Raw genomic sequence first — 16,037 nt, 5'->3', positions numbered from 1 at the left:
TGGCTTAAGATTTAAAACATACTATAAATAGATACTGCATAATACAAGTAATATTGCATATTTAAAACAATCGTAATAAAATATTGGTATATTTCAAGAAAAATGTACATACAAATTATTAACAGTCTCAAATAAGTATTTTTATATATTCACTCACGGTGCTTCCTCTTTCTATTGATTCTCTGTGAAATCTCTGGTATAATGTCTTCAGGATCACTACTTTGCTGTGTCAAGTCTACATCTGTGGTGGTTGCCTGTGTTAGTTCGGCTGTAGTGTTATATTCTGCTGAATGTTGTGTTTGCATTTGCTGTGTATGTGACAGTCTGGAACTGAAATGATCAGGTTATTAATATTAAATACTAGCTGACCCGACGTACTTCGTAACGCCTAACAGTAGATTCTCTAATTTATTAGTTTATTTAATACTTATTCTGCTATTCAGTACGCCGGGTCTGCTAGTAAGATAAAAGAAAGTTATTAAGTCAATAATTACATTATATCAAAAAATAAAATTATTTAGCAACTAAAATTATTTTAATAGTCAATAAGAAATTACAATTTCATATTTTTGTTACGATACCAACTTAATATATTTTATTTTCTTTTTACTTGTTCGAAATGAAGTTTTATTTTTATTGTAGTACTTTATGATACATGATATTCTTTATGTGAATAATGGCAACTTCATCAATAGTAAGTGCATTAAAATGTCCTGCATGTTGTATTGGCCGACAGGAGCCTTTTGAGTTTTTATCAGCCTCCGTAAGAACCATCCTCGTACCTCAAGGAATATTCTAAAAAAAGAATTATCGAAATATATGTATCATCAGTAGTTCTCGAGATTAATAAAATTACCAACACTTTTAGCGATTCATTTTTATATTATAGATTTAAACAATATTTTCACACGTTTTAAATGACTCTTATGTCCTTAAACGTCACACACGTCAAACACCCACAATAAAGGGCAATATGCTAGTAGTGTAGGGTTAAAATCGACTTTACAAGTTCACTATGAGATGTCGGCTTGATTAATTTAAAATTAAGGCAATTTAAGAAGCAATCCAGTGCGCTCGTTACCATTTCGATATTGCTATCGCTCGGTATTGCCCCTGATCTTATTGTCCTACACTCATGTGTAGGCTGTTTAAAATTTTAAGAGCATGACTAAGAAAAACAGAAAATACTTTGCATTATTTGTAGATTTGTGATAACAAAAACTTTGTGGTAATATGTAAGTTAGATTATACTATTATTATGTTTATCTCAGTTCTTTTTATTTATAATAAGGCCATGCTTGTTTGACAACATTACAATGAAGAAAACACATTTATTACTAGAATTTATTATATAAAATTTATTCTTTAAATTAAACACATACTTATCAGCATTGCGTAGCTGTTCTAACTGTGAAAGATCAAAATCTGTCTTGCAGCAAGGCCACTTCTCAACTTTTTCCAAATACTTATTGAGACATCGGTTATGAACAGCATAACCACATGAAGGACAATTGAAACCCTGAAAATATAAGTAAATAAAAAAAAAATTAATAATATATGTATATATCATTTTTTATGTACATGTACTATAGAATGATTAATAAAATATAGAAAGGTTATTAATTTTAAAGTACATGTACATAAAAAATGTAAGTAGATTAATAGACCTTTTTAAATCCCATTCTAAAAAGGGATGTTAAAAGGATCAAAGCAGTGGAAGGTGGCACTTTAACAAGATAATAATAGGGATAACACTATAGACAGTTGGAGGACTATGCTTGTTAGCAATTAGATACAGTAGCAGATAAATAATGCCAATGTGAGAGAAAGATAGAACTATAATATCAAAAAAGAAGCCTTTTCATTACTACTTTGTAATACTATTCTTATATATATATATGTAATACTCACTCTTAGAACTATTTGTTTACATAAACAACAATCTTCAACAGCATCTGGCATATTTTGGCGAAAATAGCTTTCAAACTCATGGATAGCTCTTACCCCCAAAGCATAATTCTTATCATCTTTGTCAAGATATCGCATACGGCACCATGTATTAAGAAGTTTCTGAAATTTTAACATAGTGTATATTAGTACATATAGTTAATATCTCCAACACACTTTTAAATGCAAGATATTTCATCTGTGCATATACCATTAAAACTATCTTTGGCCTGTAACTTTATTTGGACTATATTATTTGATTACATAAATAGTAGATATAAATCCCTCAAAATGTACATTTCAATTGATATATGTATGTGCAATTTTATGTAAGATGCTTCATGAGGTAAATATAGTACTAAAATCACCAAATTCTTATTCAAATGTAATTAATGATTTACAAAGGCATAAAAGACAATAATGATAGATAATATACTCTATCTATCATAATATGTTTACCTGTGCATCTGTCTTGGTAAAGGATGATTTCATACTTCCTACTAAATTCATGGCATGTATATTGGTAATCTGTCTAGCCTCTGTTGTCATAATCTGCTCAATAAGAACCCTAAAGTATTCTAACTCTGTTGCTGAGAATACATTCTGTGCTTTAGTTGCATCATCATAACCCAATGATAAGAATACAATAACATCCTCATTTGTAAGTTCATCCCTTGTAATTTTCAGTATTTGTTGAAAAGGCCTTATCTCATTATTAATCTCCTTCACCAAATCTTCTATTGATTTATCTTGTTGGTCTGAAAACACAGTTGTTTAATTTTTATTATATAGTAATATCTAATAATAAAGAAATAAATAATGCTGAACAATTAACCCAATCATCTAGTTCCATGGTAAGAGAGCTTGTGTTATGGGTACTACATATCAGATATAAATACATAGATACTTATTTTTGTAACTACACTTACACTTACTACACCATACATATTGTAGAAAGAAAATACCCAGGCTGCAAATTATCATACTCATGAATACAAATATTTACAACATGCAAGAAATCCAACCCGCAACCATCCGAAGTAAAGTGATATGCTAAACCGCAGATGCCAACAAATATCAAATATTAGATTATAGTAATAATAATATAGCATAAAAACATATAATAACTAATGTTTTATGACTATCTGTAATAAATTAATATTATCTGTATAATTGTATATACTAAAATCACAACACAGTATAACATTTTTTCATTATTAAATATTTCTATAATAGATATTATTCCTGTAGAGAAAATAATACTGCTCAGGAGTATTTTTGGATGTACAACGAGCATTTGACCATGTATGACACAGAGGCTTTTCTATAAACTAAAAATCTCATTGCCAAACACATTTACACTCTTAAAGTCCTATATAAAACATAGGATATTTCATGTCAAATATGAAGACTCCTTGTCAGATTATTAGTAAAAGTAATATAATAAAAGATAATAAGATAAAAATATAATAAAATAAAAGCTGAGTATCACAGGATTCTATCCTACGCTCCATACTGTACACATAATATTAGACCTTCCCACTTCTCAAAAGTGGGAAGCTATAGCAACATATACAGATATTACAGCAGTGCTTTTATGTAATAAAGACCCACATACTGCATCTACAGAGCTACAGAAACATGTGCATAAACATGAAGTATGACTCAATAACTTGAAGAATTCTAGTAAGCACTTCAAAGTTGGTCTACATAACATTCACTGAAAAAAGGAATTTGCATACGTAATGATAAGAAACTGAATAACTGATAGTTACATTTTAGTACATAGTTCGTACCTGCATTAACAACTCGCTCAGCTTCCATCAAAGATATTACGCCTTGACTTATTATTGAACGCAAAAGTAACCGATGAACACGTCCGTAAATCATGTTTGTTTTAATGTAGGAAAAACAACAAAACAATGTTTGATTACTTTAGAATTTTAGTACACACGATAGATGATTAATATAAAACTAATCTACTTAATTACGATACTATAGAATACAACGTGATGAAAATAATAAATTACTATTTTATTTATTACAGTAAAAAATTAAAGATAACAAAACTTCACTTATATAAAAATTTTAAATTACGAGCACAGTGGACTGTGAACGTTAGATTTTTTTTGTTTGCTTTTTTCCCAGTAGCAGGGATGGCAATAGGACTCAGTCCATACAGCCAATTAATAGATTACGATTTTTTTGTTATGCTATTGTTTTTAGAATTATAAAATAATATCGTCATAAAACAGTTCGTCCTATTCGAACGACCAAAAAGCAGAGCTACCTAGTAATTAGTTTTATCATTCTTAAGTATATTAATCAATTATATCTTTTATAAAATGTCCGTGCCAATTTTCACATATATAAATAAAAAATCGGACGTAATTTATTTTCAGACATTAAATTTATTAATTTTTGTAGTACTTGCGGATTTTCATTGCATTTTCACATAGTAAGGTCGTTATAATTTATCACCACAAGGAGTGATTTCTAGACTAATCATAAATGACAGCAAAAATTATGGCGTATAACGTACATTTCACGAAAGAAATCTTCATTTAATAGTCGATAATGACAACGTTTATATATTAACTAATATATAGGTTTTGAAATAGCACGTAAGTGGCTGAGCCAAATCCTAATAAAGAAATAAGTAAAAAAAGACTTTTGTTTTTTTCGGACTACTCTAATGCTGTTGGCCGCAATTGCCCTTTACAGCTTCACCGGACGTTAGGGGGGAGTGTAAATGGCACTCCAAACCCGCGGAAGGACTTATGGAGCGGCTGAAGGCCAACACCTGCCTGACAGATATGACTAATGTGCAATAAGTAGTGTATAAAAAATAGATTTTTTGTTTTTTATTCGTGTTTTATGACCATAATAAAAAAAAAGGTATACATTTTTTTGGTTCGATTTTTGCTATCTTAGGGATAGGCAAAATAATTCAGCTCATACAGCCAAGTCATTTCTTATTGTCATTGTTACAGAGTACTTTAGTATATTGATAAGCAACTGTCACCGTGCGGTAGCGGCATAATTGACTGACTGTCAGTACAAACAAGTGCACAGATTAGAAAAATGTATAAAAATAACTGTCAATAATCCAGTTCGTAGAAAGAAATATGATAGTTTACGGCAATTATTGTTAAATAGATTTAATGAATAAAATAATTAATTCAAGATTTTTTATCATAATGGTTCTAAAGTCAAGGGACAATCGCAGCCTTTCGTAGAGTATTACATTTATTTTTTTACAAAAATGGAAGAGACCGAAAAATTACAGCGTGGCACGAAATTCAAAACTTTGAAAGAAAAAATATCTCCAACCACACTAAAGGCTATAAAAGATATGGGATTTAAATATATGACGGATATTCAGTCGGTAGTTTTACCTAAGGCTTTGGACGGAACTGATTTAGTAGCTACTGCGAAAACTGGCTCGGGAAAAACTTTAGCGTTTTTGATTCCTGTGATTGAGGTTGTTCTTCATTGTTTACTGGACCAAGAAAAACAAGGTAATTAATAATTTATTAAGGCTGCATTTCTTTTACTCCTCTCTATACAAAACATGATTTTTACTACAATAACTAATTAAACTTTGTCAACTAATATCAATGTTTCATAATTCATAATAGTCAGATTTTCTTTAAACTAGTATGTCTTTGTATAATCACATTATTTACATCTAACCATAAAAACATTAGAGTTTTACCAAAAACCTCTCTTTAGATCCTTTATATGAACAGTCCAAGATGGCATGAAAAATAAAAAATACCTTTTCTTCTACTTGAATAATAGAGTAAGCAGAGTATAGCAGAACATAAATATTTATAGCAAAATTTTGATACAGAGTAGTTCTACTGCACTTCAGAATAGATTGAATATAGAGATAAAATTAATACTAAAGATTGCAATTTTATTGTTTGCACACAACCTTAAACTATTATAGAAAAAAAAATTGTGTAGTTCTCTGTATTTTATTTATATTTAAATCTGAGGTTAGCCTAAAGTTACACAGGTTTTAGCAAATTAGTAAAAGAATGAGAATACATTAATTCATTCTTTATTGTACATATAAGTAATTCAATCCTTTATATATATATCATATTTTAGATTTTGAAATGTGACATTACAACATGTAGAATACCTCCGACCTCTTGTCACATAATGGCACTCTTTTTGGGGTTCTCTCCCTCCATCCTAACATGTGACAAAACAGATAACTTCTTTTTTTAGGCACTTATTGCATTATAATATCTCCCACAAGAGAATTAGCTATGCAGTCCTACACAGTATTACAAGACCTTATGGTTTATCATGGAACAATCACATCAGCTTTGGTCATTGGTGGAGAGAGCAGAAAGAAACAGAGTGCAGTGCTTTCACAAGGTACTATTTTTAACAATAACTTTAGGCTCAACAATGAAGTGATGATTAGGATTAGATACAGGGTTTTAAAAATATATTTTTAATTTATTTATTTAGTGATTTATGAATAATATGTTTTATTACAAAAATGTGTCTCTAAATTAATGAATGCTTTATATTAATGTCATTTGGAGTTGCTCCCATTGATTTTTGCCATATGTGGCCTTTAACCTTAAAACTAAAAGACTCACACATTATTATTTCTATTTGAAATTGGAACTACTGTTCATGTTCAGGGTGATCAGTAGGTAGGTGACAAACTTACCATCAAGTGGATTATTAGCTTACTTACCTTTCAGAGTACCTAATAAAATAAATTAAAATATATAATCAGAGTTTTCTGTTATTCAGGAGTTCATATTGTGGTTGCTACTCCAGGAAGATTATTTGACCATATGCGAACAAAAGAGTTTAATTACGAACTAGTTAAATGCTTGGTATTAGATGAGGCTGACAAAATATTCCAATATGGTTTCGAAGAGGATCTTAAACAAATAATTAATAGATTACCAAGTGAGTGAATCTTTATTTGTTAATAATAATGTACAGCGTCTTTAATACTTTTTATTTTTAACTAATGAAAAATTACTCATATTTAACTGAAAATATAAAAGCAGTTATTGACAGAAAATGTATTTTTTTATAATTGTTTTGTAAATTCTGATTTTAAACTATATAACTAAAAGTTTATTTCTTCTTTTGTCTATCTGATATCAGCTAGTTAGTTTATAGCAGGTTTTTATTAAATATCACATTTTATTTAAATAAGAAAAACTATTTTAATACATCTTTGGCAGAGGGCAGGCAGACAATGTTATTTAGTGCAACACATTCAGAGACAACTGATGCCTTAGTCGAGACTGCAATGAAAGAAGATGTTCAAACAATAAACACTGATGAAGATAATTTAAAAGCTACTGTAGATGGATTAAAACAAGGGTAAGAAATTGCAACTAAATATATCCAAATCAATTATGCTTGATATACTGCAGATGGGTGAATGGGTGAAAGTACTCTATTTCACTTGTACTTACATTATCCGTTCCAGTCAGCCAGTGCTGACATTGTTCAATTAGCACATTTCCAATGAGGGTTGGGTATAGTAAACAATGAGTCAACCAAATTATTTTGTCACATCGGCCATCCAACTCTTATAGGAAATGTATGAGGACCTTTAGTTGCATATGAAACAATAGACATGAATTTTCCCTTTTTAAGTTAATAAACTGTGTTTAAGTTACACATCAATTTCATTTCAGATATGTAATATGCGAAACGGAATATAGAATGTGGTGGTTACACAAATTGTTGAAAAAAACAAAAAATCAAAAAGTTATGGTGTTCTTCTCTAGCTGTAAGTCTGCTGAATTTCATCACGATTTTTTTGCAAACTGTTGTAATTTGGCGGTTCTGTGCATTCATGTAAGTTCAATGTATATTATTTACTAACTGGTGTAGGCATTCATTGTCTACAAAATTCTATTGCAAATAAAACAATTCCACGTATTCCCTAAAACATAATGCATGATCTTCTTAGTTTTCCATGAAGTCACCGTGTGGGCAGTGCAAAGTGCATCATGTTGCAAAGAGGGAAACTCTTAGTTCTCGGGACTAGTGACCCGGATATAGGTTCAAGGGGCCCCTTTGCTGCCGTACATGAACACTTGCCTTCATTGCTCGTGTCTCTCCCTGTCCAAACATATCTAGTAGGAACCTGCTAGTGCTGCTTCTAGTTCTAGTATAGAACTTATTGCATATCTATACAGGCCATGATCTTTTAGATTGTATAATGATTTCACTGGTATAGCTCTCGCTCCCACTTAGACCGCATATAAATTAACCACATAGACATTTTTCGTTCGTTTTTATTGTTCGTTTTGTTTTTATTGCATTGTCATATAATACTGTTTTCGAATATATCTGGTCGTTGATGAAACATCTATAATAAGTGATAATACAAACAGTCCACATTAACGATTCTCAAAATATAAATAAATTTCAGCGATCACTTTATATATATATATTCTTTACTTCAGGTATGTAATATTATGTTATCTGTGCTTCAGGGCAAAATGAGTCAAGTTGATAGAACCACAACAATATCAAACTTTTACAACGCAGAGAAGATCACGCTTTTTACTACTGACTTGGCTGCTAGGGGATTAGATATACCAGCCGTAGATTGGATAGTCCAGTTTGATCCACCATCGGATACAAATGTAAGGAAATGTTATGTACAACTTTGTTATTGAGTGTATAACTTTATTACCACAAATTATTTGTTATATACCGTATATGTGTAATTGAAATAATATTCACTCTATTTTTTTGTCTTTAGGAATATATTCATAGAGTTGGTCGTACTGCAAGAGGAATGGGTGCATCTGGTAATGCTGTGTTATTGCTAAGGCCAGAGGAAAAAGAATTTATCAGCCATCTGCAAGATGCAAAAGTTTTTTTAGACAAATATGAATCTTGGGATAATTATTATAATTTACAACCTAAGGTATGACTAATTATTACAAAATTGAACTAGTTGAGTTCAATTGTACTAAGTGTAATAATGTATTTTCTATCTTATTTTACATGGCAGTATTTTGTCAAGGATTTCGGGGTCCATAAATTGGGTCACAATATTTTCAGTAAATTTAACCCCTTCCCGTGCCATTGATCACATTTGAATAATTAAAGTTTCGTGTTTTAATGCTAAGGGGCCGTTCAAGTATTGCGTAAGCAGATTTATTACAATTATTTATCCCCATCCCCCTTGTCAGCAAAAATAAGCTAATTAAAGTATTGTTTTTTTGTAGCAAAGACAATGTAATGGTTGCCATTCGTGTAAAAAAGTAAATACCTACCGATGACGCAATAATCATCCAGACTCCCCTACCCCCATGTCATCCAAAATAAGCAAAGAAAAGACCCCCCGCCCCCCTATAGTGCTTACGTAATACTTGAACGGCCCCTAACATTGAATGGCGATATCCGAAAATCTAGTACTCCTCCTAGATGGGTTAGAGCAGTCTTTGATTTCATTATTTTTACACAAACACAAAGTCAAAGATCGACCTCCACGCGGTGGAAAACATTGTGGTTAATTATGGTCAGTTCACTACGATGGGCTGACTAACCTGATTTCATCCTTGTCGTACCATTCAGCACTGGTGCCGCGCCAGCGTAAACTGTTAGCGGGTTTGGCATTTCATTATCATATATTATAAAAAAAAGAGTATTGTTATATAATTTCACACTTTGTTCGCGCATTCTGCCTTAGCGTATGACGTAATTTATGGATGGCCCCATTACTTAGTTTTTTCTATTTCAGTTAGACGCAGCGTTGGTTAATGAAAAATTCCACCAATTAGCAGTTGAAGCCTTCGAAGGGTACATTCGAGCACTAGAAGTAAAGAAATACAAACATATTTTCAATGTATTGACTATAGACATGAATGCTGTTGCGAAATCTTTTGGATTAAAAGAGAAACCACCAGACATAGATATTCGTAAGCGTACTTTTATATTTATATTAATTATAAATATTTTATAACATTACTTTTGTTGAATAGACACCAGAAGTGTCATATCACAAAGTTTTATTATAGTACTCCTTACACCTGCTAACACCATCATCAATTCGCCAATCCCATAACGATCGAGTTTGACCACTGATGTGACGCATCTAGTAGCGGTGGTCAGATTTCCGCACTGAATGTACTGTATGGTCTCACACATGTATATGTATAGTAGTGCAATTTAATAAAATTATATAATTAGTAAAGATTTCGCAGAAGAACATCTAATTTGACAAAATATACTCAATACCTGTTTGTTAATTTGTTTGAAGCAATTCTTGGAGCAGTCACAAATAACTTGTAAGGCTATTTTGTGAGGTGAATTTGGAGTCCACCAGCAGAGGATGAAGATGAAGTTAGGTTATATAAACTATTGATGGTAAATTAATTAGGAATTAACCCACAATGGTTTTGAATAGGAACCACATGAAGATAGATCTTATGTGGTATCTATGTAAGTTTAGCAATAGGGACTCTATTTTCATTATTAACAATCCCTCTCCTCCTCCTTTAGAAATATGTTATAATTATCAAATGTTGAGACTTAAGTTAATAATTTAGATATATTAATCATACCACAAAAAAAATATAGATTAAAATGAAATGCTTACTACAATAAATTTAAATTATTTATTTTACCTTTGCAGGTGTTGGATTCAGTAAAAAACACAGACCACGAAAAAGGATGGCAGCTTTACTTGCTGCAAAAAGTACAGCTGCACCCAAATGCATTAAGAGATAACTTTCAATATATGTAAATGTATATATAATAAATTATTAAAATTAATTACTGATTTTCATATAAATTATCAGTTCCTGCATATATAGTAGATACTTAAGATAAAACAAATCCATTGTCTGACTAGATAGACCCAAAAAATATTTTGAGGAAAGAAACGTTAGCAGCTATTTGTAGTGTTACCAGTAGCTATGATATTAAAAATAAATATAGGAACTTTACTTTTTTAATTCTATACATAATATATACAGTGAAAAATCTATTTTGGTGAAACACTCATTTCGTATATGTTATTTCTAGAAAGTTTTTCATAGCAATCTTCATGATTGTGTTGATGGTTGACTGCATAGATCATAGCATCTATTGTTTCAATGGTTGCTGGACATCTATTTAATGAAAAATACTGGACACACCGCCATGACGTTTTACCATGCGTCGTTGAATGTTTAGTGTACACAAAGTTCATATGGACTAATTGTTTATGTCCCTTCCTACTATAAATATATTTGTAGCGCTTGGGTAACTGTTGATTTTCACAAGTTCCATTCACTACTAGTGATAGGGCACCTGCAATTGAAAACGGCATAAGTTGTGCTATAATAGATACAAGACATGCAAATGAATTTGATAAAGTTGGTTTGGCAATAAGAATAAAAATTTTGTTTGTAATCATTTAATTAAATATGGATATAAAAATACATTCCTATAAATTATATTCATTCAAAATCACACGAATCATAACGGCACACAAAGCATTTTATAAAAATAATTTTCAAAATTACAATTTCATACCATTACAGCCATTTATCGATTACAAAGTAGAAATAAATGCTGTCTTTTCTGTTCATGGGAATGTAATCTCCATAGACTGGTTTAAAACTAATACTAGAAAATTGGAGATCATAAAAAATAAGTCGATTCACAATATTGTCATGCATGACACAAATGCAAAAAAATTGGACAAATATTACAATTGCCAAACAAGCTCACTATTCTAATTACAACGTAATACAAATATTTTTAAAGTACAGAATTAAATTCCTACATTAATATAATAAATAGACTAGAATATGAGCAATAAAAAAGTCTATACTTGCACAGATAAAGAACTGAATTAGGCGTGGCATCTTTATTGATCTGTCGTTGTATACTGTGGCTGAATACTTTCGCACAAAAAATGGTTAAGGCGAGTACAATGGTTTAAGCGACTAAAAGTTAAAAATAGTTTACAATACTGAATAATGGTGACACCATTATTAAATATTGTAAACTATTATCGATTTTGTAAGATTATTATCACCCTATATGTTAATTATTTAGTAATAAATGTGATATTAATTTATCATTAAATAAACAGAAAAAACAACAATGAAATTGATGTAATGCTTGTACTTTGTAAGTTGACCGTACAGCACCGTACTCTGCCATTTTAATCCTGTTCTTTAACTGCGCGAGTTTATACCTATAATATGGTAATAACTCATGGCACAGACTAAAATAAAAAAATAAGTAAATATATCACTCATAAATTTCCGCACATAATATAAAAAGATTTATTGATTGGCACTTGAGAGCAGATTTCCACTATCACAGTTGGATACTTAACTTATTGTGCTTCATGATTAAATTATGGCAAATACCTATATCGTATTTTTTTTAAACTATGTAGTTATAAATCTTATTCTTATAATAAAGATATTCAATCTATCAGATAGTGTCTTCTTATAAAGTTCATATATATATATGTATATAATATATCTTTTTTTTAACTGAAATTTTTTTTGGTCCCGGAACCGTATCAGAATCTATGATTCACTTTGTTTTGTTCATTTATAAAATATAGATATTTTTTAAATACTAGCTTTTTATCACTTGTGATTTCTACCAATCTTATAATAATGTAATGTAGAAAAAGAAATATGGGAAAACTAAGAAAAGAGTTTTATGTCGCATAATAATCGCCCTGCAACTGAGATATTTTTAGAACATCATTAAAATGGATCTCAAAGCATGGAGACTTGCAAAATGGTAGCTCGCAAGCACTACACATGAATCGGGTATCTCTTCTTTTCCCTATTTTCCAGCAAAGTCGACATGAGCGTTGAGGATATTTCTTTTTTCCATCTTCCTTCTGAGGAATTGTTATTAGACGATGATCCATAGTTGGTCTCAAGAATTCTTCATTCATATTAGTTCTCGACATGTTGTTAGTCACCTTACCATTCACTAAGTTTTTTAGGTCGATGAACAATGAGTTTAGACTGCTACAATCTGAAATCACGATGGGCATTTTCATTACACAATTTGTTAAGAGTATTGTGGGTGATTATAATATAAATAATGTTGAAAATGCCATCGTGTTTTCACAATAGAAAGGATTTGCAAAAGAAAATAATATTCAATAGGAACTAATAAATGATTGCATTTTCAACACAATCTCTATTATGTACAGATGACTGATGTAAAGCATTATTAGTAAGCAAATTATGTATAAATAAAAGTACAAAATTTTAAAGTAAATGAGAAATCTATGGATTTAAAGTTTAGCACTAACATGCTAAAAATGAACAATATAATAAGTGTAGTCAAGATTTAAAATTGAGTTAATAAAATAGTCACTTACTGTCTTGTGGAGCCTGGTAGTCTGATAGTGATGCATCTTTCTTGCCTTCCCTAGATCCTTCATAACTCTTTGGAGTTGTGCATACAGCAGGATCTGTTACTATGATATCCATGTCATCACATTCAGTTTTCAATTCAATAGAGTTGTTAGAGGGGGATTGCTCTTTACTGTTATCATTTATTTCTCTATCAGAATTACAAGTATTTTGTCCTTGTGAATTGTATGTTGATGAAATATCACTTCTGTCTTCATATAAATTTTTCAAGTTTTCGTAATTGTTACTTTGTAACATGTGATTATTTTGTTGGCTGTATGGTGACTTTTCTTTAGTTTTAGGCCTCTTTTCTGGATTTATTATGTCAGAGTAATAACTTTTTTGAATAAACTCTTCAGACTTTCTTTTTAAATTACTGAACTTTTGCAGTCTTTCAATGAATTGTCTATGTTTCAAAACATCTAGTTGATTGTTATGTGTGGTTTCATCATTTACATTTGTATCATATGAGTCAGAAACATGTGAATCTCCATCAGGTATGTTACCTTCTGTGACATGTTTTGGTATTTCTTGTTCTTTTTCACTATCTTCTTCAGTCTGAAAAATGATATTCATGCATTCACTATTAACATATTATCTTGAATACTAATTTATATGACTGCTTGCAAGTATATTGATATATATAATATATTGTATTGTATATATAATATATTGGTTATTGCAATATATATAATAAAAGTATATAATTATAATATGCCAAAAGCTTTTTTTTAATTATGATGACATGGCCTAGACTGGTTTGTAATATATATTTTGAATTAATTTTTAATAAAAGTAAATTTTCATACAATGTAACAAGGAAAAATCATGAACATTCATAGCAATTTCTCTTACAAAATAAATAACATATTTACACCCATTTGTCATTACAACAATACAAATCTTTACATAAAAATATTATGTATCACATTGTTTGTCGATGATGCGACTCCTGAATTACTGAACCGATTCAAATCAATAAGTTGATCCAACTTGAAAGATAAAATAGCTTACATCTCAATTTATAGTTGCAATATTGTTTTTTTCAGGAACCTTAGCTACAGCGGTTCATGGCCGGGTCTGCTAGTAATGAATAAAACCTCACCTCTTTGTTTGTCAGGCCTTTGATTTGTAATACTTCTGCAGTACTTATAAAACTAGTGAGATCTTCTCGTTTTACACTGACTTCTCCATGGTACATAAACTGCAGTAGGTCTCTCATGGCCTTGTGTGTAATATCTCTCAGAACAACTGTAAATATATTACCAACTTATCAGACTTATAACTTGAGTATGTTACTTTAACCTTAAGAAAGAGAAGTTGATTGCATTACTAACATATACATATATGATGGTAATGCAATAAACTTAGCTCAGCAATCAGCCAAGCTTAGGCACCTACTAGGTCCAATTATGTTTTTAAATCATCCAGGTACCTACTGAAATCTACACACAAAAATTTATTCAGATACATATTTGAAGATACAAATATAAAGCAAGTAACAGTGTAACAGTTCTCTCAGCTCTTCCATAATGTTGCTTACAGATTTTTATTTAAGAAAATACTAAACCTGTACATATACACATATTGAAAAACAATAAAGCAAAATAATATTTAACATATTATCATAGCTTTATGCAATATAATAATATAATAATGTATTTGCCTGAATTCATCTTATCATGCATAATTTGATCTCTCAACCAGTACAATAATTCTCTATAATATACTATAATAGAAGTGTATGAATGCATAATCACAATTATAAATCTATATACATAATAGTATACTATATTTTATGAATGTGAATATATTTATAATTCACCTCAAAACAAACACATGACAATAATAACCCAATTCAAAACATTTATAATAGCATTAAAATATACAAATATACCAATAGGATGTTGACACGGATTGATCTGAAACATTTTCTTGAAATATGGTGAACATATCGATAATATGACTTTATGTGCTTGTAATAAATGTCCTTCCACTGCAATAGTCACGTCGACAAATTCGCCTTTACCCAGTAAACCAGCGAATCCTTTAGTCAGATTCCCGTGAAAATTATTCCAGGACAATGAGAATTGTTGGTCCATTTTTGAAGTTTATACTATGTTTATTATATACAAGAACTTTAGACTGCACAAAATAAAGGTAGTATTTCATTTAGACCCAATGTATTGTAAGGTATTAAATATTTCATTATTATTTTGATGAATTATTAATGTTAACTTATTAAACGTATACGAAATGTTACAGAGGCAAGCGGAGCGTCTCACTTTCCTCTTAAACTCTTTGGTCTCGCTAGATTGTCAGTTGTCATTTGTTACTGTCAGAAGTCTTACTCTATGGTCTGTTGGGATGCTAACTTTATAATCGGCATGAGTTCGGCATAACATTAAATTATGAACAAATAATTTAAAAAATATATAGGATTATATATATACAATATGTAGTATTATAGACAGATATTACAAGACGTAAGAAATAAAAGCTAGATATTAATGTGCTTAAAGTTTATATTTTGGACTAAATTTATAAGTGCCTATACTATTTTCAAAATCTACTTTTAGGAATAAAAGTAGATATATTCGTCCATCTCCTTTTCAATGATAGAACAGGCAAAGATGCTTAGACTGTACAGCCTTTAAAATTTATTATTAATGTATCAAACAGACAGCT

At 30.2% G+C, this 16,037-nt stretch overlaps 3 protein-coding genes across 5 annotated transcripts; 1 reads left to right on the top strand and 2 right to left on the bottom strand.

Annotated features, from left to right (window-relative positions):
• Positions 1-63: 63 nt before the first annotated feature.
• LOC131851992 (non-structural maintenance of chromosomes element 1 homolog) lies at positions 64-3,840 on the bottom strand. The gene is made up of 5 exons (XM_059202555.1): positions 3,744-3,840; positions 2,407-2,705; positions 1,912-2,070; positions 1,383-1,519; positions 64-330 (listed from the first exon to the last, which is right to left on the bottom strand). The coding sequence occupies exons 1-5, from the start codon at positions 3,835-3,837 to the stop codon at positions 150-152; spliced, it is 870 nt and encodes a 289-aa protein (XP_059058538.1). The 5' UTR covers positions 3,838-3,840; the 3' UTR covers positions 64-149.
• A 1,179-nt stretch (positions 3,841-5,019) lies between these two features.
• LOC131851935 (probable ATP-dependent RNA helicase pitchoune) lies at positions 5,020-10,818 on the top strand. 2 transcript variants are annotated; one of them, XM_059202492.1, is made up of 9 exons: positions 5,020-5,468; positions 6,190-6,342; positions 6,733-6,894; positions 7,179-7,320; positions 7,641-7,803; positions 8,448-8,600; positions 8,720-8,887; positions 9,707-9,884; positions 10,601-10,818. In XM_059202492.1, exons 1-9 carry the CDS (start codon positions 5,213-5,215, stop codon positions 10,693-10,695), a joined length of 1,470 nt encoding a protein of 489 aa, XP_059058475.1. In that variant the 5' UTR covers positions 5,020-5,212; the 3' UTR covers positions 10,696-10,818. The 2 variants fall into 2 exon arrangements, with proteins under 2 accessions (XP_059058475.1, XP_059058476.1); XM_059202493.1 differs by lacking the exon at positions 10,601-10,818 and having other exon boundaries at positions 9,711-9,827.
• Positions 10,819-10,902: 84 nt separating this feature from the next.
• LOC131851937 (protein tramtrack, beta isoform-like) lies at positions 10,903-15,644 on the bottom strand. 2 transcript variants are annotated; one of them, XM_059202497.1, is made up of 4 exons: positions 15,247-15,644; positions 14,455-14,600; positions 13,316-13,907; positions 10,903-11,259 (listed from the first exon to the last, which is right to left on the bottom strand). In XM_059202497.1, exons 1-4 carry the CDS (start codon positions 15,449-15,451, stop codon positions 10,952-10,954), a joined length of 1,251 nt encoding a protein of 416 aa, XP_059058480.1. In that variant the 5' UTR covers positions 15,452-15,644; the 3' UTR covers positions 10,903-10,951. The 2 variants fall into 2 exon arrangements, with proteins under 2 accessions (XP_059058480.1, XP_059058478.1); XM_059202495.1 differs by lacking the exon at positions 10,903-11,259 and adding an exon at positions 11,891-12,963.
• Positions 15,645-16,037: the final 393 nt, after the last annotated feature.

Source organism: Achroia grisella, unplaced genomic scaffold, assembly GCF_030625045.1.
Source record: "Achroia grisella isolate CSIRO2021 unplaced genomic scaffold, CSIRO_AGI_Agris_v1 utg821, whole genome shotgun sequence".
Lineage (NCBI taxonomy): Eukaryota > Metazoa > Arthropoda > Insecta > Lepidoptera > Pyralidae > Achroia > Achroia grisella.
The sequence above is the reverse complement of the archived record's forward strand: the minus strand, read 5'-3'. Positions and strand labels throughout refer to the sequence as shown.